Source organism: Pelodiscus sinensis, chromosome 8 (assembly GCF_052426305.1).
Source record: "Pelodiscus sinensis isolate ZL-2025 chromosome 8, ASM5242630v1, whole genome shotgun sequence".
Classification (NCBI taxonomy): Eukaryota; Metazoa; Chordata; order Testudines; family Trionychidae; genus Pelodiscus; species Pelodiscus sinensis.
In genome coordinates this window covers 36,256,014-36,280,793 of record NC_143059.1, presented here as the reverse complement: position 1 = coordinate 36,280,793, position 24,780 = coordinate 36,256,014, and the positions used below count along the sequence as shown (strand labels likewise).

The 24,780-nt window shown below is 40.4% G+C and overlaps 1 protein-coding gene across 3 annotated transcripts in view; it reads left to right on the top strand.

Annotated features, from left to right (window-relative positions):
• The window catches only part of PRKG1 (protein kinase cGMP-dependent 1), a 935,506-nt gene that overhangs the window by 799,290 nt on the left and 111,436 nt on the right, over nt 1-24,780 (top strand). For 2 of the 3 annotated variants that reach the window (XM_075935047.2, XM_075935046.2), the window contains exon 8: nt 17,545-17,610. In XM_075935047.2, the coding sequence (XP_075791162.1) occupies nt 17,545-17,610 (66 nt within the window). Of the gene's footprint in view, nt 1-15,520; nt 15,692-17,544; nt 17,611-24,780 lie in introns of those variants that run through there. The other variant, XM_075935053.2, reaches the window with a different exon arrangement.

The following is a 24,780-nucleotide window of genomic DNA, read 5'->3' as shown; positions in this document are numbered from 1 at the left end:
GCATGGTTGCCCGGACGCCTGGGAGGCCTAGGGTCACAATGCTGCTGCCCCAGGGGCTCTGGCCACTGGGAAATGTGGGGCCATGCCACTCTCTGGAGCTGGGGCCAGTAACTTAGCATGGAGACCAGGCTTGCAGAAGGGGTGGGAAGTGGCAGGGCCCTGGGCCTTCACCTATTATCCATGGTCTGACTGTTGTGGGCTCTTGTAACTTCCTTCCCTATTACGGTAGTTTTCATTACAAATTGGCTCTTTGGTAATAGCCAGTAAGATAGCATGCAAATGGAACTCATGCAGTTCATAATCTTCACTCTAAAGTAATGAAGGAAGATGAGATGAAAGGGTGTGCACTTCAGCTGCACCTAAAAGGGAGGAAAGGGGCTTTAAAAAAAAAACCCAGCGCAACAATTACTTTTCTGTAAACTCTTAAGGCTATGGCTACACTGTAGCCTTCTTGCAGAAAAACTTGTGCAAATGAAGCGTGGCATTGAATATTGCCACACTTCATTTGCATAATTAATTAGCAGCCACTTTTGCGCATAAGGCTTTTGCGCAAAAAGGAGCTGTTTAGATGGCTCCTTTTTGCACAAAAACACCCTTTTGCGCAAGAGCCGTTCTTCCTGAAAAGACGAGGAAGAAGCTTTTCCGCAAGAAGGCTACAGTATAGCGGTAGCCTAAATGTTTTTATTTTCTGGTAGCTAGATGAAGTTAGCAATATATCTAATGCCCTTTTTTCACCTAGCCTAATTTATCTTATAGTATCAACTGCAGCAAGGGAGGTTAGGTTGTACATTAGGAAAAACTTCCTAAGTGTCAGGGTGGTTAAACACTGGAATAAGTTGCCTAGGGAGGTTGTGGAATCTACATCTCTGGAGATATTTAAGAGCAGGTTAGATAGACATCTATCAGGGATGGTCTAGATGGTAATGGGTCCTGCCATGAGGGCAGGGACTGGACTCGATGACCTCTCAAGTTCCTTTCCAGTGTTCCATGATTTTATTACTACCATGCCTATTCAAAACTGTTTTTACAACACAATAGCTAGACAACTAGTGCAGAGTAATTATCTCGCTGTGAAATGGAGAAAGGTACCTTCAGATTTTTACTGCAGCCTAGGCAGACAAGATCAGTACTCATGCCCATAGTTGATCTCACTATAGTACCTTGCATCCACTAACATATAGTAGCCTATGTTTGGTAGAAACACACCTTTTTTGTCAGTAATGTCATCTCCACATTCTTGGTCATAGGTAAATTAGGAAAATTTATGCCTGAGGATATAGCAAGTCGAGCCTCAAGAGCTAACGTAGTTTTCTGGTACCCTTATCCAGGAGAGGGCAATATTTTTGATGAGGGGACACTACAAGATTTTGGTAAGTAGGTAAGGACCACACTTTTCTATGGTGGGATTGTAGGGTCTGGGACTGAGGTTAGGAGCTTAGGGTAGGGGACTGGAGTGCAGCTGAGAGTGTGGGGTATGAGAAGGAGTTTAGGTAAAGGAGGGGGTTATGACCTGAGGCAGGTTCTGGGAGGAGGAATAGATTGGGAGAAGGAGGGTGAGATGCCAGAGGCAGGCTCTGGCTCAGAGGTGCTTACCTAAGCAGTTCTGGGCCAGCAGCACATTCAAGCAGGCTTTCCTGCCTGCCAGCAGCCCTCAGCCACCTGTTCCATTTCTCCGTCTGAGCTACTGGGAGGAGGGAGGCTTTGTGAGCTATTCCCACCCCCAGCAAAATCTCTCAGCTCCAATTGGCTGATTTCTCATTGCTTTCAAACTTCTTGTCCTTGCTTCCTCTGTCCAGCTATTGTCCTTCCTATATCGCATCACTTGAGATGCGCTACTCTGTTTATGACCCTGCACGCTGACAGTTTTGCTTCACTTCACGTCCCTTTCATCCCCTTGTACAAGTGCCTCTCTACCTTCTTTTTTATGCCTGGATTAATATCCCCCAATCCTTTGCAGCTTTTAGCTCTTCCAAAACCTTCCTCAAAACCCACTCTCTCCCCACCCCCCCACCACTGTCACTCAAACAAGAATCCTTTTTAATTCTCTTTAAACACTAATCTAAAATGAAAATAATAATTATAAAATTAAACTTGGAATTAACATGTGTGCTGCACCATGACAGCAGCCCCATAATCTTATTTTTCCTCTATTTCTCTTCCATGTTATGATCCCCCTCATGTCCTGTGGTGATTAGTTAAGAGACTGTAAATTCATTCACTAGTTATATAAAATGTCATGTATATTTATAAAGCTATATACTGTACAAAAGTTAATAGATGGATTTTTATAAAATATAGATTTGTGGTTAATGCAATTATAGACTCATAGACTTTAAGGTCAGAAGGGACTATTATGATCATCTAGTCTGACCCCCTGCACAATGCAGGCCACAGAATCTCACCCACCCACTGCTAGAATAATCCTCTCACCTGTGTCTCAGATATTGAAGTCCTTGAAACTATGGTTCAAAGACCCCAAGATGCAGAGAATCCTCCCGCAAGTGACCCGTGCCCCATGCTACAGAGGTAGGTGAAAAACCTCCATGGCCTCCGCCAATCTACCCTGGAGGAAAATTCCTTCCCAACACCAGATATGGTGATCAGCTGAACCCTGAGCATGTGGGCAAGACTCACCAACCAGACACCCAGAGAAAAGTTCTCTATAGCAACTCCTATCTTCCCACCATTGGCCTATTTACCACTGATAGTGAAAGGTCAGTTAATTGCCAAGATCATGTTACCTCATCAAACCATCCCCTTCATAAACCCATCTAGCTTTATCTTGAAGCCAGATAGGTCTTTTGCCCCCACTACTTCCCTTGGAAGGCTGTTCCAGAACTTCACTCCTCTGATGGTTAGAAACCTTCGCCTAATTTCGAGTGTAAACTTTCTAATAGCCAGCTTATATCCATTTGTTCTTGTGTCCACATTGGTAATAAGCTTAAATAATTCCTCTCCCTCCCTGGCATTTATTCCTCTAATATATTTAAAGAGACCAATCATATCTCCCCTCATTATCTACATATATGTTTCATTTGCATGAGATTTTACAATCTCCTATATATATGTGTGTGTGTTTTCATTAAGAGAACGGGAAGGAATGTAATAATTACTGTACATATTGGTTCCACATTTCTCTATAAATTTGGCTCTGGAATTTTTGGTCTGGTTTGATATCATGGTGATGATCCATTAAAGAGTGACTTAGAAGTCAGCAGTTTCTGGGTGCTTATCTATACCAATATCAATATCTATACCGATATCAATATCTATCTTCTGATACTGATATAGATATGGATATAGATAAACAGATTTTTTTTTGCTGATGGCTGCTAAAGGTTGGAAGTACTGCAAACCATTTCCTTATACTTTTCTAGCTTTTAGATAAATAACATAAGAAACCTCTTTTGGTTCTTTCAATTTTTTTCAAAAATTATTTTGTATCTTTTTCAATTTTCAGAAAATGGTTATTTTTTTCCTATTTTCTGTACTTTCTAAGACCGTAATCAGCTGCACTCCAAATAGCACATTGCCATTCTTCCTAGTAAATGTCAGAGCACATCTATAGTAATAAATTATTAATGTTTTATAGAAGCAGCCTGTGTAAAATGGACCCATATAGTTGCTTATCTAACCAATAAAATTGTGCACTTAAGGATACAAATATATTTCTTAAAAATGTCAGTCAAAAACATGTTTTTCCAAGGTGACCTGCAAAAGAAAAAAACAATTTTTACACCTTTTTGCTTCTTTATGATGTATAATAGCTGAGAAGGCTGGTTTTGCATCATTGTTAAAGTCTCTTTCTGCTTGCATTTCAAATTAGAAATGCAGATCCCATCATGGTTTTGAAAACTCTGGGATGACTAGAGAACAAGTTACATGGTGAAACCTTAAGAGTCAGGAGAGTAAAAGTTGAGCAATTGAATAGGTTTTTAGTCACAAATGCTTTGTTATAATTAATGTCTGTTTATCATAGGAGACTTTTGGATAAAGGAAGCCTCTGTTAAAGATTCAGCACCTTTACCTCTTCAAGTAAGAGTCAGACTTCACAATAGAAATGTGTGTGTGCATTGTTAGGTTTAGGTTGGACATTAGGAAAAAGTTCCTAACTGTCAGGGTAGACAAACACTGGAATAAATTGCCCAGGGAGGTTGTGGAATCTCCATCTGTGGAGATATTTAAGAGTAGGTTAGATAAATGTCTATCAGGGATGGTCTAGACAGTATTTGGACCTGCCATGAGGGCAGGGGACTGGACTTGATGACCCCTCGAGGTCCCTTCCAGTCCTAGTATTCTGATTCTATGATTCTATGAAAACAATGAAGAATTGCAAAGAAGCCTTCAAACCATCTTAAATACAGTGGATGAACCCTTTCTAAGACCTCTGTAGTAGTGAGCTTGTCTAGTGAATGGCTTTGCCATTGCTGAGCATCAACTAAACCAACATAGGCTGTTTAACCAGACCATAAAATCTTCCCCATCATTTTCTTCATTGCACTAGAAGAAAAGATATGAACTAGGCATCTAGTAATGTTTAGAGAAATCCTGCTATCAGTTGATGAAGATCTGAAAACTAAATACTCAGCAGAACTCATTAACTGATTCTGAATCTCTTCAAATATATTGCTTGCATTTCACAAATGTTGTTAAGATGTTACCAAGGCTTTATAGGAGAATCCACTGTCTGTTTGTTAAATTAAAATGAAAGTTGTGCTGTTAATGATTAGGCAGAAATTGGGCCAATCATAGAATACTGTTGTGTTCACAGCCAGTGTTTTCTGAAATGCAATTGTATCTGAGTAAAACTAGAGGGCTGTATCTAGACTGCATCCCTTTTCCGAAAAGGAATGCAAATTAGACATATCACAATTGCAAATGAAGCGGGGATTTAAATCCCCCCCGCCTCATTAACATAAAAATGGCTGCCGCTTTTTTCCGGCTCTGAGTTTTGCCGGAAAAAAGCGCCAGTCTAGACACGGATCTTTCAGAAAATAAAGCCTTTTCCAAAAGATCCCTTATCCCTCTTTTTAAAATTTTAAAAGGCTTTATTTTCCAATAGATCTGCATCTAGACTGGTGCTTTTTTCCGGCAAAGCTCAGAGCCGGAAAAAAGCGGCAGCCATTTTTATGCTAATGAGGCGGGGGGATTTAAATCCCCGCTTCATTTGCAATTGCGATATGTCTAATTTGCATCCCTTTTACGGAAAAGGGATACAGTCTAGACACAGCCGAGGAGACAATATTCATGAGGTTTAAAAGCTGCCAAGTTAAAACCTGATTGCACAGGAGGTTTAAGTACAAACTGTGTTAGTTCTAGACCTGTCAGTGGGAGGGTTTTGAGTCTCCAGGAAATTTTGGGCTTCATTGGATGTGGGGAGGAGAGAAGTCATAGCTCTAACATAGTTCATTTGAGATGTGTCTGAGTAAAAAATGCAGTCTGAGAAAGGAAAGTACTGCTAAAGGCAAGGCATCAGCAAGTTCTTTCTTATCTAGTCCTGTACTTCTGATTGCTGTGCAACTGCAAAAGTAGACTCCAAATATTGGACCTCTAATGACTAAATGGACACATACTTTGTAACTTCCATCAGCTGAGCTTCTTGTACATGCCAAGATTCCTTGCACCCCTCAGTTGAACTCCAAGTTTCCTGTGTGCTACTCTTCCATCCGCTTTTATTTCAGGGACTGTCTGCAACTCTTCCTAGTCTCCCTCATTCACAGGAGTGTTGTGTGGCCCTCATTGCGTCCCCCTTACCAGGGTCCGAGCTTATTCTCCCCCATGGCAGGGCTCTGTCTATTCCCCCAGGGTATGCCTACACTGCAAAGTTAATTTGAAATAATAGTAGTTATTTCGAATTAACTTTAATAGCATCTAGACATGCAAACTGCTATTTTGAAATTAATTCAAAATAGCGGAGCGCTTAATTCGAATTTGGTAAACCTCATTCTACAAGGAGTAACGCCAAATTCAAAATATCTATTTCGAATTAAGTGCTGTGTAGACACTTAATTCGAAATAGGGGGCCTCCAGCCCTTCCCAGGGAGCCCTGGTGGCCACTATGAGCACAACCAAGAAAACTTACTCTCCTCTCCCCCAGCCCCAGAGCCATTAAAGGGGTAGACTCTGGCCACGTGCTATTTTGAAATAGCAAAACGCTATTTCGAAATAGTTTTTGTGTGTAGATGCGTTAATTTGAATTAGCTTAATTAACTATTAAGGGGGGAGGGATACTCGGTGATTTGAGCATTGGCTCAAACCCAGGGTTGTGAGTTCAATCCTTGTGGAGGCCATTTAGGGATTTGGGGAAAAAAATTGTCAGGGATAGTACTTGGTCCTGCTGTGAAGGCAGGGGACCGGACTTGATGACCTTTCAAGGTCCCTTCCAGTTCTAGGAGATAGGCAATCTCCGTTCATTTAAATTTAATTCGAAATAGTGCTGTAGTGTAGACATACCCCCATTCTTCTGATGCCCTCCCATCTGTACCAGGCACCACCCCATACCTCTCTTCCAAATACCAAGATCATCTACTCTTTCCTGACAGGGGAAGAGGATAAGAGAGAATGGGAATATCTGGAGAAAGAATGGTGACAATGAATGAAGGGAGAGACTTGAGGAACACACAGAACTCCTAGCATAAAGGAGAAGAGTCGCAGGCAATCCCTGAAATGAAGGGGTTGGAGGGAGGCACACAGGGAGCTTCTGGGGCAGAGGAAGAGGGAATGGAATTGTGCTACATGATGCCTGATGTGATGCCATCATCCATAGTCACTCTAGCTGATGTAACAGACCCTATTAGGTGTGTCTGTGTGTATGTGGGAGGGCAGGTAGATGTAGAGAGGAGGGAGGGAAGAATGCAAGGAGTAATGAGTATGTGCAGGAAGCCCAGCCTAGTTATCATCACTAATGGATCAGGAGGTTTCATTTATTGATTGATTTAAAAACCTACAAGTATAGTAAAATAAATGATTTTAAAGTTATCAGAAGAAAAATCTTGAAGTACAGAATGTAATTGGCAGCCTGTCTCAAAAAGAGTCTCAAAGCCTTCCCAACACCAAGAAAAACCTTCCACTAGAAATGTTATTGGTGTGAGCCAAGGAGACAGATATCACAGCAGAAAAAATTAGGTGCATAACTTCTCCTGTAACTGACATTCATAGAAGAGACACTGCAAATAACACTTCAATATATTTTTGCAACTGTTTCATCTTAACTAACATTTGAGCAGAAATATTGTTTAAATATATAATATCAGTATAAAACTATCAATTGCAGAAAATAAGTGTTCCAAAAATGCTCCTTATTAGAAATTTGTTATTATTTCCAAAGTTCACAGCTGGCTTTGGTAAATGAAGTTGTTTATCTTAATAGACTAAGCCACTGCTTGTCATTTGAGGTGGTAAAGAATATGTGATCCAAAACATTTAACATGTAAAAAAAGCCACATTATAACAGACCAGCTATATAAATATTTTTACATGTGGCTCTGATCTTGCAGTTGTAGATACATGAGTACAGACCCACATGGAGTGTCTTTAAAGTAGTGTTTCTCAAAGCGGACCCCAGGCCCGCTTTGGAAAAGCTGCTAGTGGGTCCAAACTGCTGTTTTCCTAACAGGTACGTAGCCACAGAGCCTTCTGGATCCCCTTGGATCTGGTTCACCACGTCCAACCATGGAGAGCACAGGAAGGATGAAGTTCTTGTGACAGAGAAGGGGCCCCCAATCCATTTTCTATGTTCCTGCCTATTGGGTGGTTCTGAATACATAACATCTAATTTCTCAGTCAGTGCATTAGTACTTGGTCTACAACTAGATACAAACTAAGCTGTACAGTCTTGAATAGCCTGAATCCTAAGTATCTACAAGACTGCCTTTTCCACTCCACTCTGCTGTGGCTGTTTGTGTCTTGCTGTCTGTCTCCTAGGGTATGTCTACACTGCCACTCTAGTTCGAATTATGGTGACTAATGTAGGCATTCGAACTTGCAAATGAAGCCCGGGATATTTAAATATCCCGGGCTTCATTTGCATGTTCCCGTGTGGGTGCCATTTTTAAATGCCCGTAGTTTGAACTACCTGCCCACGGCTACACGCAGCACGAACTAGGTAGTTCGAATTAAAACTCCTAGTTCAAACTACTGTTATTTTTCCAGCAAGGAGGAATTTAAATCCTGGCCTTCATTTGCAAGTTCGAATGCCTACGTTAGCCGCCCTAGTTCGAACTAGGGTGGCAGTGTAGACATACCCCTAGGGATGAACTGGAACCTGGCTTGTAGGCATTGTCAGTGGAAAGATCTTGGCTCTGAAGTTTGCTCCCTCTTACTCTTTACTGCTGCCTCAGATTAACAATTTTAGGGAATCAGTGTAACATGTATATTCACATACACCTTTTTTTAAATTTAAACCTAAGTTTTGGAAGCATATATATCCCATTACTGAATGCAGATAATAGAAGTTAGGGACAGTTTAATTAGTACCCAGTATTGCCAAAACATATTTGTATTTATTCCTAGAACCCTGTGTATACAAATTTCTATCCACAAATGTGGATATCTATGGATAGAGATCAGTATCCACTGATCTCCAGGGCTCTAGTTCCAGCAGACACAGCAGCCAAAGGAAAGGAACATGGTGCTGCTGCTCGTAGGAACCAGTGCCCCCTTCCAGCAGCTCCTCCTGGCAGTGCGACGGTTGCACCCTCTTCCCCACCTCTAGTGTGACTGAATGGCCCTAGACAAGAGACATGGCTGAGGGTAAGACAGCTGTACAGCCAGAAAGAGCTGCTGGTGTGTGACGCTGGCTCCCAGGAGTGGTGGCACTATGTTCCTCTCCTTTTGCTGCAGCATCTCTTGGGCATGGAGCCCTCCAGAGCAATGGATGCTGATTTTTATCCAATGATATCTGCATCTTCAGGTAGAAATTTGTATCTGCACAGGGCTCTGTAATTATTCCCTTTCAACGCATGGAAGGGCACAGTAAAAATAAATCACTTCTACTGCAAAAAAACACCATCATATTTTTAAATATATAATTCAGTTCTCTATCATTTCAAAACCACTAAATCATAACAATATTTTTCAGCCATAGATGTCCAAGGGTTTTACCAAGTAAGTAATCAACATTATCCCTGTTATATATATGGGGAAATTGAGGCAAAAGAAATTAAATGACGTGCTCAAGTTTGCTCATAAAGCTAGTGTCAGAGCTGGAAATAGACCCAGGTATCCTAAGTCCCAATCCAGGGTCTATCAAGAAGGCTACACTGCCTTCCAAATAAATATGTATAATTAAAAATAAATATAATCATTGCAAAGTCATAATATTTTTTTTCTTTTGGAACTTCTGTATAAAATATTTAAAATAAGACATTTCTAATAGACTGGAATTAACTTACATCTTTCACCAAACACAAAAGAAACAAAAGCACCCTGGCATTTTCCTGTGATCCATTCTTATGAAAGAATGTCCATAACTGTCATGAAACAAATGGTAATTCACAGGCCTTACATAAAATCTTGGCTGGATTTCAGAGCATTCTTTGTAGTAGGATTTTTGAATTAACATTCACTGTCATATTAGCAATTACTGTCTGGAGTCTCAGCATGATTTTAGAAGCTTCTTGCAGAGTAAGGAAAAGAGCAGAGATTTTGTATAGAAATACCTGTTATCTAGCTGGGCACAACAGGATTCCTGGAAAAACTGTTTCAATATGACCCCCAAATATTTAACTTTAGCATTAAAATTACAACAGTCAGAAGGAGAGCACACAGTTATCTCTCTTTCCTGTGAGATCCTCCCTGAAGCTAAATCTTTTCAGTTGGAATTCATTGTGAACGCAGCTAAATATTTGATACAGGAGTCCAGAGTAAGTACTATTTATATGCACCAGATGGGATAGAGCTATGAATTACTGTAAGTGGTTGGTACATTTTTCTAGTCTATACAGTGAATCATAAAAACTTATTTTTAATGAGTAGACAAAAGGAAGCTATAAATAATGGCTTTAAAACCTTGTTGTTGGACTGAACTGAAATGGTGGACTACAGGCAGTCCCCGGGTTACGTACAAGATAGGGACTGTAAGTTTGTTCTTAAGTTGAATTTGTATGTAAGTCGGAACTGGTACATATTGTAGGGGAAACTCTAGCCAAACATTTCTCCAGAGCTCAGTTTTATTCTCCCACACCTCACTTCCCTCAGTCCTTTATTCTCAAGCTGAGGTGTCTGCTGAGAAAAGCCGCTCTGTGTCTCCCTCGTCTGCTGGGGAGGGGAGCGCTAGCTTCGCGTCTCCCTGGTCTGCTGGGGGGAAGCAGCTAGTGCGGGGTTGCCTCACCTCGTTTGTAAGTAGGGATCCGATGTAAGTCGGATCCATGTAACCCGGGGACTGCCTGTATAGGAAATGTTTTCCTTTTCCAAAGCAGGTGTGAATTGTTGTGTGAGCTAATTATATAGCAGTATACATAGGGCTGCCTCAAATGTTATTTCAATCTGTGCTTTCAACCAAGTGTTTCTGGGATTGTATTACTTTATTTTTTTCCAAAAGTTGTAATTTCTTCTACAGCAATTGCTTTTTTAAAGTTTTAACGCTTTTGGGGGTGGGAGGGGGCACATTTCCCTGCTTTTCGATGAGCATTTATTTCCATGTTTAATTACACATGTTTAGGTGTATATCTATTACTTGGGCGGCATTGGGCTTACTGAGAGTTGTTCTCAGAATTTGCCATGAAGGTGAGAATGTATTCCCAAGGTTTTCTTACTAGCATCTGCCATATGCTACTTTATGAGAGTACATGACAGATATTGTAATTTTACAGCAGACATTGTTACATATTTTTCTTTTCAATATTGTAAAAGAACATGGTTTTCCATGGTTTAATTTTATAAAATCAGGAAGAAGTAAAGATTTTGTTTATGGGAAACTATATTTCCCTACTTTATAGGGGGAATATTTTTTTAAAATGTAAACAATCACAAGAAGTGTAGTCCTCACAACTCATATAAAACAAGGGAAGAATTTGACTTGGAGCTACTGAAGTATTTCTGATTTAAAGGACAATCTGGGAAGTGGTCTTGCAGCCTGAAGCAGCTTAAAGGGGGAACAAACACTTCTTAGGAATGAAAAGAGATGTGTTACTATATAGTTATAGAGGCGTTTCAGAAGCACCTAAACTACAAGTCTCTCTAGGGGACTATGAATTACACACCAGTGACCAGTAATTGCCCGCTTTATGAGAATTCATGTGGCTCTGCATTGTTGGGTACAAATTGAATTTTGCTAATATTACATGGTAACTTGTTATGCACAGATGGCGTCCAAAATAATACTTACATTACCTTTATTACAGTTCAGTTGGAGATGTATGCTTAGCCATAATTCAGTAACAAATAATAGAAAAGCTTTCAGGAAATATGGCATAAATTATAATCACAGGGTTTAATATAAATTAGATCTATTTCCTCTCTTGCTTGTCCCTACTTCCCAATTGTGACATGATGGATGAACCTCAGAGTAGAGGCTCACTGTTTAGGATTTTCAACCACCTTCAAGAAGCAATTGCCTTCAGAAGGTGACCTTCATAGTTGGGCTTCATTCCCCAAAGAAATGTGGTAATAATCTACATTGGGTTTTGTACTGAAGGAGGGACAATGGCACTTTCTTCAGATGGCATTGCAGCACAGACACCAAAACAAAGAGCAAATATCTAAGGAAACTAGGTAGTATATGGAAAATGAAGATTCCACTGATCTTTGTCCCCTTTTTTGTAGCTGGTAATGAGGAGGAGGGGTCAGGAGCAGTTACTTGATTTCTGAAATTGTAGTAGCCAATGGAAGGAGCCCAGTTTGTGATCTGTGATTTCTCTGCTTTTATTTTCAGAAAAAGTTATAATGACAGCCCATCTTAGGCTACATCTACAGTGCATGGTTATTTCGGAATAAACTATTCCAGAATAGCTTATTTTGAAATAACGCATCTACACTGCAGAGAAGCCTCAACATTAATCTGAGGCAGGCTTCCCTAATGTAGACATACTATCTTGATTTAGAGCCCCAGGAGGCACTGGGAAGGAATAACTTGGAATGGTCCTAGTGAGAGGCTATTTCAAAATAACCGCAGTGGAGCATCTACACACACCTTATTTCAAAATAGCTATTTTGGAATAGGCATTATTCTTCATAGAATGAGGTTTACAGAAGTCACAATAAACCGTCCGTTATTTCAAAATTATTTCAAAATAACAGAATTGCTGTGTAGACGCTTGCATAGTTATTTCAGAATAACGGCCGTTATTCTGAAATAACTTTGCTATGTAAACACACCCTTAGGTTCAGAATCTGATACCCTTTCCTTAGCAGGACTGTTGCTGGAGAAAGGTACTACCTGACTTGTGTGGTTTGCATTTTGAAAGTTCTTGCTATGCAACAAAGGTCCAGTGTAACATTTTCAAGCACCTACTTCACTTTTGAAAATGGAGTTTAGGCTCCAAGTCACTTAGGTGATTTTGAAAAATTTAGTCTTAGAGCATTTTTAAATAAAAAAAGAAGGAAAGAAAGCTTCATATTCTCCAATGATAGGGAAACTTCTTAGTCTTTTGCAGGAAGAACAATATTTTGGTGCTCCTAAGCTGCTAATGTATAGCTACCTATGTATACCTTTTTTCATTGGTCCTATATGCTAGTTCTTGTCAATACAAGATCTTCTTAATACATCCAATTTGAAGATTATAGAATGGGCATTAGGAAAAAATTAAATTATTGACACCCAAAAATTGACAAGATTTCTACTTTCTGTCCCAATTTGAAACAAGAAAAAAAGTTCTCAGTCTCTTGCATGACAGTGGGAGGAGGGAATATTTCCTGCTCAATTCTGATTATACTGCAATACAATTTCGGGATACTAAAGTATCCCAAAATAGCTAACCTGCATCTTTGCAGCAAGCCATTATTTCAGGTTCGCTATTCCAACGTCCCTGTAAACCTCATTTTACGAGAAGTAAGAGACATTTTGGAATAGCTTTTTATTTTGAAATTTGGCACTGTGTAGACTATTTTGAAATAGCATTGAAATAAGACACAATTTGTGCAGCTCAAATAGTATATCTTATTTCGCGTTATGGTACTGTGTAGATGCACCCTTAGCTGACAGCATAACTCAAGTACTATTCTTAACCCACTTCTCTTCCACGTACGGAAATCTCTATCTCCAGTTATGTAGTGCTTTAAACTCAAGAGACCCTGATATCAAAGATGGTTTGAAGGCCTGAGTGCTTCTAAAATTCCAAGTAGTCTGTATATAGCTGTAGGCTACAGCTTGAGTTAACTCAATTCATTAGCTGCTAATCCAGTTGCTTTGTGCTGCTAATCACTTTGTCACTCTGGTGTTGTTTCAGAGTGTGTGGCTGCTCTCACAAAAGCTAGGCTAACTGAAGAGGAATATGGATAACTCATTTTGACTCTGCAGTGAAGATATACCCTTAATGTGACAATCTATTGAGAACTCACTCTTTTATCTTTTGTCTTTTCACTTTCTCTGTAATGAGAGAGAACTTTTTGAATCCTCTGATTGTTATTAGTGTTCGCAAATACTGCAAAACATTTTAAGGACAACTATTCACAGTTTTAAATGAATTGCTTAACTGTGTTTGCACCATTTTTTGTGTTCTGTATCCATTCTGAAACTGAGTTTCCTGGTAACACAGCAGCACATTTTAAGCAAGAATTACATGATGTTGTGTTATGGTAGCACCTAGGAGCCTCTTTGTGGATCAAGAACCCTTGTGCAAGGCACTACACAAATAGAGAAAAAAGAGACCATCTCTGCCCCCCAAAATTTGTAGCCTAAGGCTTTGTCTGAATTAGCGCTTTTATGGATAAAACTTTTGTTGAACAGGAGTGTGAAAGCACACCCCTGACTGACATAAGTTTCACCGATGAAAGTGCTGGTGTGGACGGAGTTATATTGGCAAGATTTCCAGCCAAGATTTTATGTTAACAGGAGAGCTCTCTTTACTGTTGGCAGAGTGGCTATACAGGAAACCTCACCATGGCACAACTGTGTATGGCATATATATACTGCCCTGCAGATTGGACTAAAGGGGTCAGAATAGTAGTACTACACTGTAACTCTCTGGGGGTATGTCTACACTGCCACCCTAGTTCGAACTAGGGTAGCTAATGTAGTCATTCAAACTTGCAAATGAAGCCCAAAATTTAAATATCCCGGGCTTTATTTGCATGTTTCCGGGCGCCGCCATTTTTAAATGCCCCGTAGTTCGAACTACCTGCCCGCGGCTACACGCACTACGGGCTAGGTAGTTCGAATTAAAGCTGCAATGAGGAGTAATGGTAGTTTGAATTAGGAGCTTTAATTTGAACTACCTAACCCGTGCTGTGTGTAGCCGCAGGAAGGTAGTTCGAACTATGGGGATGGGGCATTTAAAAATGGCGCCCACCCGGGAACATGCAAATAAAGCCCGGAATATTTAAATCCCGGGCTTCATTTGCAAGTTTGAATGACTACATTAGCTACCCTAGTTCGAACTAGGGTGGCTAGTGTAGACATACCCTGGGATAGATACTGCTGGTACAAGCAGTTCCTACTTCACACTAATGTAATCCTATTCAAACAGGATTACATGAATGAGAACAAAGAACCTTTTAGTTCATACCTGCAGCATCTACACTAGTGAATTACGGTACTGTAGTTTGGCACATGTTGCTATTCACACACCTTTAATCCTAACTGCAGTGCAGTATATGCAAATCCTAAATATAAATAGGGAACAGAAATGTACCATGTAATATATCTCCAGTCAAAACTGTAAATTTCACATATGAAATATTTCACTATGATTAACTGTTCTTTAGAAGACCAAGAATTAGACATAAAAACTATTCATAACTATGTTTAAAAATTGTAGGCAGTTTGTCAGCAGAAAAATGATGGAAATACATAATGGATTAATCGCCCAGCTTTCAAAGGTGAATTCTATCTGTATGCACATCTATTCTCCTCTAAAATTACTCTTAATATATATTTCAGTAGTAGTACCCTGATTTATAGTGATACAACACACTTTTAAAAGTTCTAGGAAACTTAGATCATATTTTTTTCCTTTTTGAATGTTCTGTTCATTTTATCAAGTATCTTAATTTGGAGAAGAATCCTGCTGATCTTGTGGCTAGAGACATATATCCATGGCATTGTAGGAAACTGCTGAGCTTGACATTAAAAATAATAAACTGGTTTGGCATGCAAATTAGTTTGTCCCCATATGCAGGTTAACAGGTGTCTGCCCACTTCAGTAAGTGCTGGCAGAAAGGATTTGCTATTGTGTCTGTTGACAGCAGGCACGCTGCACCGGAGTACCAGTAGTGAGAATATTCCCTTCTTGTATTAACTATATGCTTCTTTGTGGCTCAGCAATATACTCAGCTTACAGTTCCCAATGATACACAGTAGCTGTCCCCATAGCAGCTGTGACCTTTTCCAAGCCTAGAAGTTTTAAGTTCCAGAGCTAGTCCTGAGGACAAGATGCAGAAGCTGGGCAGAAGGAAACAGTTTTCATAAAAGCAAATGGTGGATGCAAACTCTGACTATGGATTATTCAGACAGTGAAAGTGACTCTTCCGATGAAGAGTGTTGTTTCTCCGGAACTAGTGAAGAGTCCAGTGATGAAGTTGAGAAAATATCAGAGTCAGTGTTTACAAAACAATACTTAAAAATCATTTCATGTTGGATTGGTTGTTTGTTCTGCACTGAGTTACTGGCTACCATTAAATGGCACTTGTTAAAATTTGTTTTATGTCTAAAGTTTTATCAGTAATCAGTTGCATGTCTATAGATGTGAATGCAATTATTATGATCTTAACTAAGAGAATGGGTATTAATGTGTATGTATGTTGTAGAACAACATATGTACTGTATTTTAAATGCAGTTACACTCTACTTGTACTGATATTTCTGTACTGTTAAGAATACAAATTCAGTTTTTTTCTTCAGCATTTGAAAGTTTGAATGGGCATTTAATCTTACATAGAATGGGATTGCTGAACACCAGTTAAATAAACTCTTTAATGTGGCATTTGGCCAAGTATATGCTACCTTTTTAAAAATGATTAAGCACAAAACTTAAGGCAAACGTTCTTACAAAATGTTGAAAAAGCAAGGAAATTCTGAGCTGTCGTGTCTCAGTTTAGTTCCAGTAAATCTATTCTCTCAAGGGTGCACATATAGTATGGCATATAAACTAACTGAGTCAGCAATAAAAGGGCATATGTGCTATGGAAAGAAAGCATAACATTATGACATTAGTGGAGCTCAATAAATCAGAATTTACTTCCTGTTGTGGAAAAAAAAACCTTACAATTTTTAACATAATAGTTATGACTTGATCAACTTTTTTTTAAAACCACTCATGCCATAGTAGTGTGCAAACAACTGGCTAGATATTGTTTCATTTTTAGCTAATAATTCATCAGCAGAGGCTGAGCATTATGGAAGCATTTTTCTCAGTTTCTGCAGGAAGGGAGTACCTGCTTTTCTTCTATAGCATCCTCTTTAGCTGAACAGTGTCTCTAAAGATTCAGACTAATGGCTATTCCATCATGAAGTCTCATATAATAAAAATAGTATGGTATTGTTACATGGCCTGGAGACTTTTGATTTCCCCAGTGTTATCTAAGGTTGTAGCTTCATAATATGGCAAATGATACAAGAGTCTCCTATTGCATAATTTAATTGTTCAGCCTTAAAATTTAATATAAAATCAGCTTCCTAATTAGGTGTTCAAAATTAATGTTAATATTGGTTTGCTTTCCTATTGTGCTGAGGGCTTTTGATAATCCCATCCTAACTGAGCCTTCCTCAAGGCCGCAATCCTTTTCCAAACTCCCTCATCAGCAGACAGGAGAGTGTATACTGAACAGTACCTTGGATGCGATGTTGCCTGCTGTTGTTTTTTTATAATACATCTACACACTCAAGTACCTATCCTGTGATTGTACAGGCCACCCTAAAGACTTTTGGGAACCCTTCTTTCCCTGCCTTCCACATCAACATCCATTACATATTTAGAATGATTCAGTTGTATATCTGTAATGAGATAATGAAAGGTGAGGTAAGGAATATATTAAATGTAATTTATTTGGGGAACACATGAGTCATAACCCAGAATATATGTATTTTAAACATATTTATGTGAATATCTTATTTTCTGACAACAATTATTGTTTTTGGCTTATGTAAATAGTATGTGATAAAGAACAAACCACTCACTCAGAAAGTGAAAAATATGGCATATGCCTAACTGAATATCTGATGTTATCAACAAAAGGAAATTATATTTCTCTTATTTCATCTGTATGAATTATTTCTTAAATTGTAACATGCTTAAAATTTGATTGAATCATGAACACTTTTCAGTGTTTATTAAAACACAAAACTTTGTAACATTCATTTCTCTTTCATGAGACATTTAAATAATGGCTCTAAAGTATAAAGATTGTTAACAGAAAGTTATATATTAAGGGCTGTGTTCTGTCTTTCAGGGAAGATGTCAGGACAGCCAATGTCATTGCCGCTGAAGCAGTAACTTGTCTTGTCATAGACCGAGAGTAAGTATATTGTTTTCTTATAATACAATACTGAATAGCTCCAATTGAGATCCATTAAAGTTCTTAACTAATGACTTTGATCATTTTGCAGGGAGATAGTTTAACTTACATTTTAAAAATTAATTAATGACTTTGAGTGATACATTTATAAGATAATATATTATTAAACTGTAATTGAATAATGCTTTTAAAAATCCTTCTTGTATACAATTTAATTTATGACCAATTAAGAAAGCGTAGATTCTAGCCACAAATGGTGAAAATTAAGACTATCAACTAAGTAGCTTTCTTAACACATTCACAAGCAAGTTTCAATATTCCCTGGGGATAAAGGGAAATTACTTAAGTTTTCTATAGTTTTCTTAATGACTATTTGCTAAAGTGTCTGGGCTATCACAAACAATTCTTTTGAACAATTCTGTACAGGCATTTTACTTATCATGTGGCTTAATCAAAAGAGCAATTAATAAATACAGTTATTAAAAAGAATCCTAATTGGTCATATTAGCAGCTGGTCTTTTTTCCAGTCAAATATGTTTTCATTTCACCATTAAAAATGCCCCAGAACAAGTATGAAATTATATATTTAAATTTAAATTTTTAAGACCGAAGTTAATCCACAGTGTATGCCAGAAATTCCTAGCAATGTTCTGCAATTAAGAGAAGAGTAGTTGCACAATACTATTTATAGCTCAAGGCAAACATAACTGTTCTGTGGCCGTAGAGAGTCTGATTTTGCTGTCAGTAGAGCTATTATCAACATTTAATTGATTATTTTATAAAGGCAATGGTAAGCGGAGAAGCTTATTTTAGTACCATGAAAATCTATTTTGAAGTGTTTAAAGTACTTATTTAAAGCCTTGTTTAACTGTTAACATTAATACCTAGACAATTTTGGCTCATCTTATATATCATTCTAGCTATACTTTAATTTTAGAAGCATATATTTCATTTTTCTCTGGATTATATTTGTTTTCCTTTACAAAGGCCTCTTCTTCCAAAGTCTCCAGTGTTGTTCTAAGATTGTATTTTGTAATTACAGCCATCTTTTGAGCTATCTATTTATCTATACCTATAGAACAGGAAATTATTTGGATATTTCAGATGATACGGTCTGATAATTGTTGATAAATACTGCACAATTACTGAGTTCACGTTCCAGTAACTCCAAACTCAGGCACCAGTTTTATTCAGCCTTTCCAAGAATACTTGGTTTTTAGAACATTGAGTCTGGCAGGAATTTTTTTTAAAGGTTATGAGCAGCAGGATGGGAAATATTAATGGAAATTAGGACTCCACCCTTAGTAGCAGATACTGCGCCCTATTATGGACAGAGCTGGAAGTGATGCCTAGAATTACATTGTCTACAATTATCCATTATAAAATCCTGTTTTCAGTTGCTTATTACTTTGCTAAACTTTAGCCATTTGGCTTAGGTGGCAGGTTTTTAAGATGGGGGAGACTGTGCCTCTCTAAACAGCATAGTGTAGCCTCGCTCATGCTCTTCTCCCAGGCCAGGCCCCCTCCTGGAGATCCCAATGCTCTGCTATTGCTGGTTGGCAGGTGCTGGCTGACCTGTATCCCAGGTTGGTGGGTGTTGGCTGACTTTATCCCACAGTGACTCAGAGCAACTAGTGCTGGGTCTACACTGCCTGCCCAGCATTGGACCATTCTGCTGTGCCACCCAGTGCTTTGTGGCTGGCTGCCCATTGCACAGGAACTAGGGGCGATGAGGCTGTACTGCCAAGCTGCTTGGAAAACTGGGACTGGGGCTGTTGTAGCCACACTGCCTGGTGTACTAGGGTTGGGGCCTTGCCCTGCCCCCCACCTCCTAAAACTGGGGTCAGGGACCATGGGGGGGTACTCTGGGCTCCTGTAAGGGAGGGGCTATAAGGTAATGGGTGGGACAGGACCTCCAGCACAAAGGAAGAGGCCAGGAGCTAAGCTCCCAATGGCTGAGGTATCGGCCACCCATGCCATTTGGGCTAAAATTTTTCATGTATGTGTCTGCCTCAAACTGAATAGTTATGGAAAGTTTCAGCAACAGTGATGTGGTCATCTCCAAAAACCAGTGATGGAAAAATGTTGAATTAGATTCATTGAGATTCATTAGATTCATTGAGAAATTCTAGCACTTCCTTGCTTTGGAGAAGAGATGAGGGATTTGGCAGGCAGATTACTCTGTGGTCAGAAAAAATGTCTATTGTTGTTGTAAAAGTAAAATTTGGCCAATTTATAAGCTTCTCAAGTTTCTGTTTTCACTGAGCATGTTCCAACCCCATGTTCTTCTCAGGGTCCAGACCTATTAGATTTTGTAGGGCCTCCTAGGTTCCAGGTTGGGGCCAAAAATTAGGGGTTCAGTGTGTGGGAGGAGACTGTGGGTTGAGGCAGGAGGGTGAGTGCTGTATGGGGCGGGAAGAGGCTCTGATTGAGGGTGCAAGCTCTGGGGTGGGGCTGAGGTTAGGAGATTGGGGTGGCAGTTTCAGAGCCTGGGCAAGAGTTAGGGTGCTGGAGCAGGCTCAAGGTTGAGATGCAGGATCTGGGAGTGAGTTAGGGATTTAAGGTGCAGCAGGGAGTTTGGGGTCGGAGTGTGGGGTCCAGGAGGAGTTAGAGTGTGAGAAAAGGCTCAGGCTTGGGGTAGGGGTTTTGAGTGTGGACAGGTACCATTTGGTGGAAGGCGGGAATGGATGGATCCACACAGCCCCACACTCCCCCTCCTCAAGGTTCTCCCCCTCCCCCACCCCAAGCAGCTCCCATTGGCCACAATTCCAGGTCAATGGGAGCTGCAGGGGCAGAACCTCCAGGCAAGGGCTGTGTCGGGATAGTTTCCTGGCACTCATAGCAACACAAGTTCCAGCCCAGGGAGGAACAGCAGCACATGGATCCACCTCTCCCTGCTAGGAAGGGCAGGCCTGGAACACAGCAGCCCAGGGCCCCGGGCTAAGGAGTGGTTAGAGGGGCCCTTGGGTTGCAACCCCTAAAGCCTCTTTCTTAATCTGGCTTTGCCTGTGTTGCAGGAGCTGAATAGGACTTTCTCTGCAGCTGCTTCTCCCAACTGCCAGGATCCATTATGGTTCTAGGTACCAGAATTAAGATCAAGGTTATTGTTTCACCTGTGCTCTAAATGCTCTCTTCCTGATACATAGGCAGCATGGAGTAGGAGGAGGAGGAAGCACCTGGAGTCCAATAGAGGATGGTGAAGCATGCTCAGGGGGACAAAGCTCTGGGGTGATGGTGGTGGTAGTAGTAGAAGGATTGACAACTTTTAGAGTGCATTCTCTTCCAGATCCTGGAATAGAACCCAAAATTCCCGAGTATCATATTAGTTCTCTATTATCTAGTACCATGGTGTTCAACAAGCTAGCCGCCAGCCACTACCCACATGTGGCTATTTGGCCAATTGAGTGTGGCTAGTTGGCTTGAACAATGTGGCTAGTTGGCGGTTGGGTGTAGCTAGTTCACTCTAGCAGTAGCCATAAAGTGGCTACTGCTTCAGAACAGGTTGGACCCCACCCATCTAGCAAACACCATTTGACAGAATATGTATCTTAGCCACCTCTTTTCTTCAGACTGAGAATAGCAAGCGACCAGTTAGGCGATTAGCTAAAGCAGTGGAAGTCTGCCGTTAATTCAAAGTTTCTAACCCTGGTGGATTCTTGGACTCTAAAACTGAGGAAACTATCAGTGTCTCCATTTTCATCACAAATCTTACACTCTAGCTATGCCTCTGTTAAAACTTTGGGGAGGTTTGTAAATGTGGGCCAAATTTAGAGTTAACTTGGGCTAAGTTTCCGTTGTTGGTGAGAGAGTTTGGGATTTAGGTGGAAATCACTCCGAAATCTTGTTTTGCAAGGGTTAAGTCCAAACCCAGGCCAAGGCAAGCAAGTTGTGGATGAGTTCATTTCAGTGTTATTTCAAACCTAAAGAAGCGTGAAAGACGGTTTGCATGAAACCACTGTGAACTGAAACCACCAAGTGAAACACAACTCTATGTGCTATGCAATTAGTGATTGAACGGACCGTGAACTAGGTCAAATGGTATCATGTAGCTCTGCTTTAAATACCGTAATTTCACTACTTCAGTTTTATTTCATGTCTCAAGAAGCTTTTGTTTTCATTGCTTTGTAAAGCTATAAAGTACTGACAGTGTTACAAGGTTTCTGACAACATGTTCTCTGCAACAAAGCAACTAACCTGGTCAGCTTGCTGTGATTATTAGGTTGCCCATTTATGAAAAGTTTGTCTTTGAACAAAATATTTTCAGCAACTGCTATTGATCTATAAACCAAGGAAAATAGAAGACTAACAACCATTCTGGTACACAGATAAGGAGATCAGAGTGCAAAGTCTTATCTGTTCAGATCCCATTAAAGTCATTTGAGTTTGTGCAGTTGAAAACATGTGCAATTCTGAAAATATAACCCTGCTATTAAGGGAGATCTCTCCTTTTTATTTGTCAAAGACAAATAGGAAAGCTGGAGGGGGTTACTAAAGTAATTATGAAACGCCACTCTTACACCATTTTTCAAGTCACTACTACCTGTGTAGTGCAACTTGTACACAGACCCAGTTCTTGGGTTGGTTGCATTTCCTGACCATCTGGTTTCCTGTACATGGAGTACATTGCTGTTTCTTCAGACCACCTTCTCTGCCAGCTACGTGCTTTTATCCGCTAAGGAAGACACACTGTGACTTACAAAGATTTCTAGTTATTTGGGTTGTAATCTTAATGACCCAGAGCTGCCAAGTTTGAGGCTGGCAAACAGGTTAGGGGGAATTCCAGGTATGTGTAGGCTGGATGAGCCATCCCTTAAAACCAGTGACTATTCGCATCCTTTTAGTGGAAGGTAAAAATTAACAAAGATCCAGCGTGTAACCTACTGCCACAATCTAAGTTGCTGGCTGGTGAAGCCTGTCAGTACTCACAGCTCAGCTGCAGTTTCTTTCTTTAAGGATATTACACATCTGCTTGGCTCTCAGGAGTTTATACATGGTTTCTCTTTGTCTCTTCATAAGAGTGCTGCTGCTGCCCAGTACCTAAAAAATATTTCCTTTGTCCTGAAGAGGTTTAATTCTGGGTTTTCCTTCTCCTGGGTGAGTTGCCTACAAAAAAACCTTAAGGGCCCCAACTGCCCTGAGCAGCCTGGTTTTACCTTGAACATCCTGTCTTACTTTGTAACACCTCCTCCATGAGAAAAGAAGTGGTAGGATTCAAGTTGTCAGAGGCTGTGTGTTAGACTGGTCATTTGGATGCAGTGTTCATCCTCAGACACACCCACCAGGCCATGGAAACCTTTCCATTATCTGGATGGGGAAAGTAAATAAGAACTTGAGGTGACAGAGAATGAGGATAACAGCCTGCATAAAAGAAACCACTGCTCGGGGTGCAGAAGTGTTTCTGGTGCTTCCAACTAATTGGTAACACAAAGATCCATTCAGTGCTAACAAAACTAACAAAAATGTGAGCTGGAAGAGAGATGTTCTGCCATCAATGAAATATAGCTCCAGCTGGCATAGTTACAGCTGAGCTTGGAAACCTTCAACAACCGGGTTTGACATTGAATGATAAATGACAGTTCCCAACAGTCTCCAAATAAATCAAATGACTTGGTCATCTCATTAGTTCCTGTGGGAAAGAAATTTATCCAAATGATATACAGCCCATATTAATAATCTGCAAGATGTGAGAGATATCCATGGGATCATGAAAATTGTGAACCACACAGCAAAGTTTCTCCCCATTAGACTAAATTTACAAAACACTTCATAATTGCTGAAAAGGACTAAACATGGGATTTTCAGAACCCAAAGACATATGCAAGAACTCAATTTTCTTGTGATTAAAGCTATGGCTGAGATAAACATAAATATTTATTGTACTCCATAAATATGGTATAGTACATCAGTTGTTCAGAGGCTTTGCTTCTTTTTGTTCATGACTAAACACTACTACCCACAATTGCAAATTATACAGATTGAAACTCCCTAATCCAGACTTCCCTTGTCCAGTAGCACCCCGATCTAGCATCATCTCTACAAGCACTCATGGGGATAAGCCGTTGGGCTGAAGCCAGGGGGCTGAGATGGAGACCTGGAGACAGCAGGGTCACCGAAGCCATGGTCTCTGGGGGAAAGGGGAAGCAGAAGTCTGTCACCAGGGGGAGGGCAGCATGGCTGACTGAGGGGAACACGGAGCCCCTGGGCCCTAGCGGAGTGCTGGGGAGGGGAGCACAGAGCCATCAGGAGGAGCACAGAGCCCCCCTAAGTGGCAGGAGAGACACTTGGTGGAGCGGGGGCAGGAGCGGGGTTGCTTGGTGGAGTGTAGAGCTCACTGGGCAGCAGCAAAGCTGCTGGTTGCAGTGCAAAGCCCCAGGCAGCAGCAGGATTCTGGGTGGGGAGGAGGAGCATGGAGACACCAGGCAGTAGCCAAGACTCAGGAAGCAGCAGAGCCATTGGGGAGAAAGTGGAGCCACCATCAGGCGCACAGAGCCCTGGGCAGCAGTGAAGCTCCAGAGTGCAGCAAAGCCACAGGGGAGCGGGGGAAGTAGAGCTCTCCCCTTCCCCTGAACTGCGGGAAGAGCACAGCCCTGGGTGTCAGAGGAGCTGCCTGGGGAAAAGCAGAGCCCCCAGGCAGCCAGGGGAAAGCAGAGCTCTAGCTGCATTGGCCTCCCCCAGTCTGGCAAATTCTGTGTTTCGGGACCAGTCAGGAAGATATCGGACCAGAGAAGTACAACCTGTACCATGTGTGTATCTAAGGGAATATTTTCCTGTGTTTTGTGAAGTCCCATGTTAAATCAATATTACTGGTAAAATATTTCCTCTTGTGTTATTTCTGTAGTTCATCTAATTTAAATGGAAAGAGGCTTTTAGCTGGAAATTTGGCTCTGGAAATCTTCGCACAGCCTGAGTTTAACTTTCCATGCACATGCTCAGAAAGGAAAATGTGAGAAATCCAAAAATTAATCTAGGTGTTGTTTTAAATATTGTTGAGCATGAATCTGACACATACACTGAGAGAGCATTTCAACACTGCTTCCAGAAGCAATATTTACAGAGATAGTCATGAGTCACAGGTTCTTCTGCATGTAGGGGTACTCTTTGAATTCAAAGTTCTGCTGAGGTGCATCTTTTATTTATATTTGCTATTTTTATGGCATTTGCATTTATAAT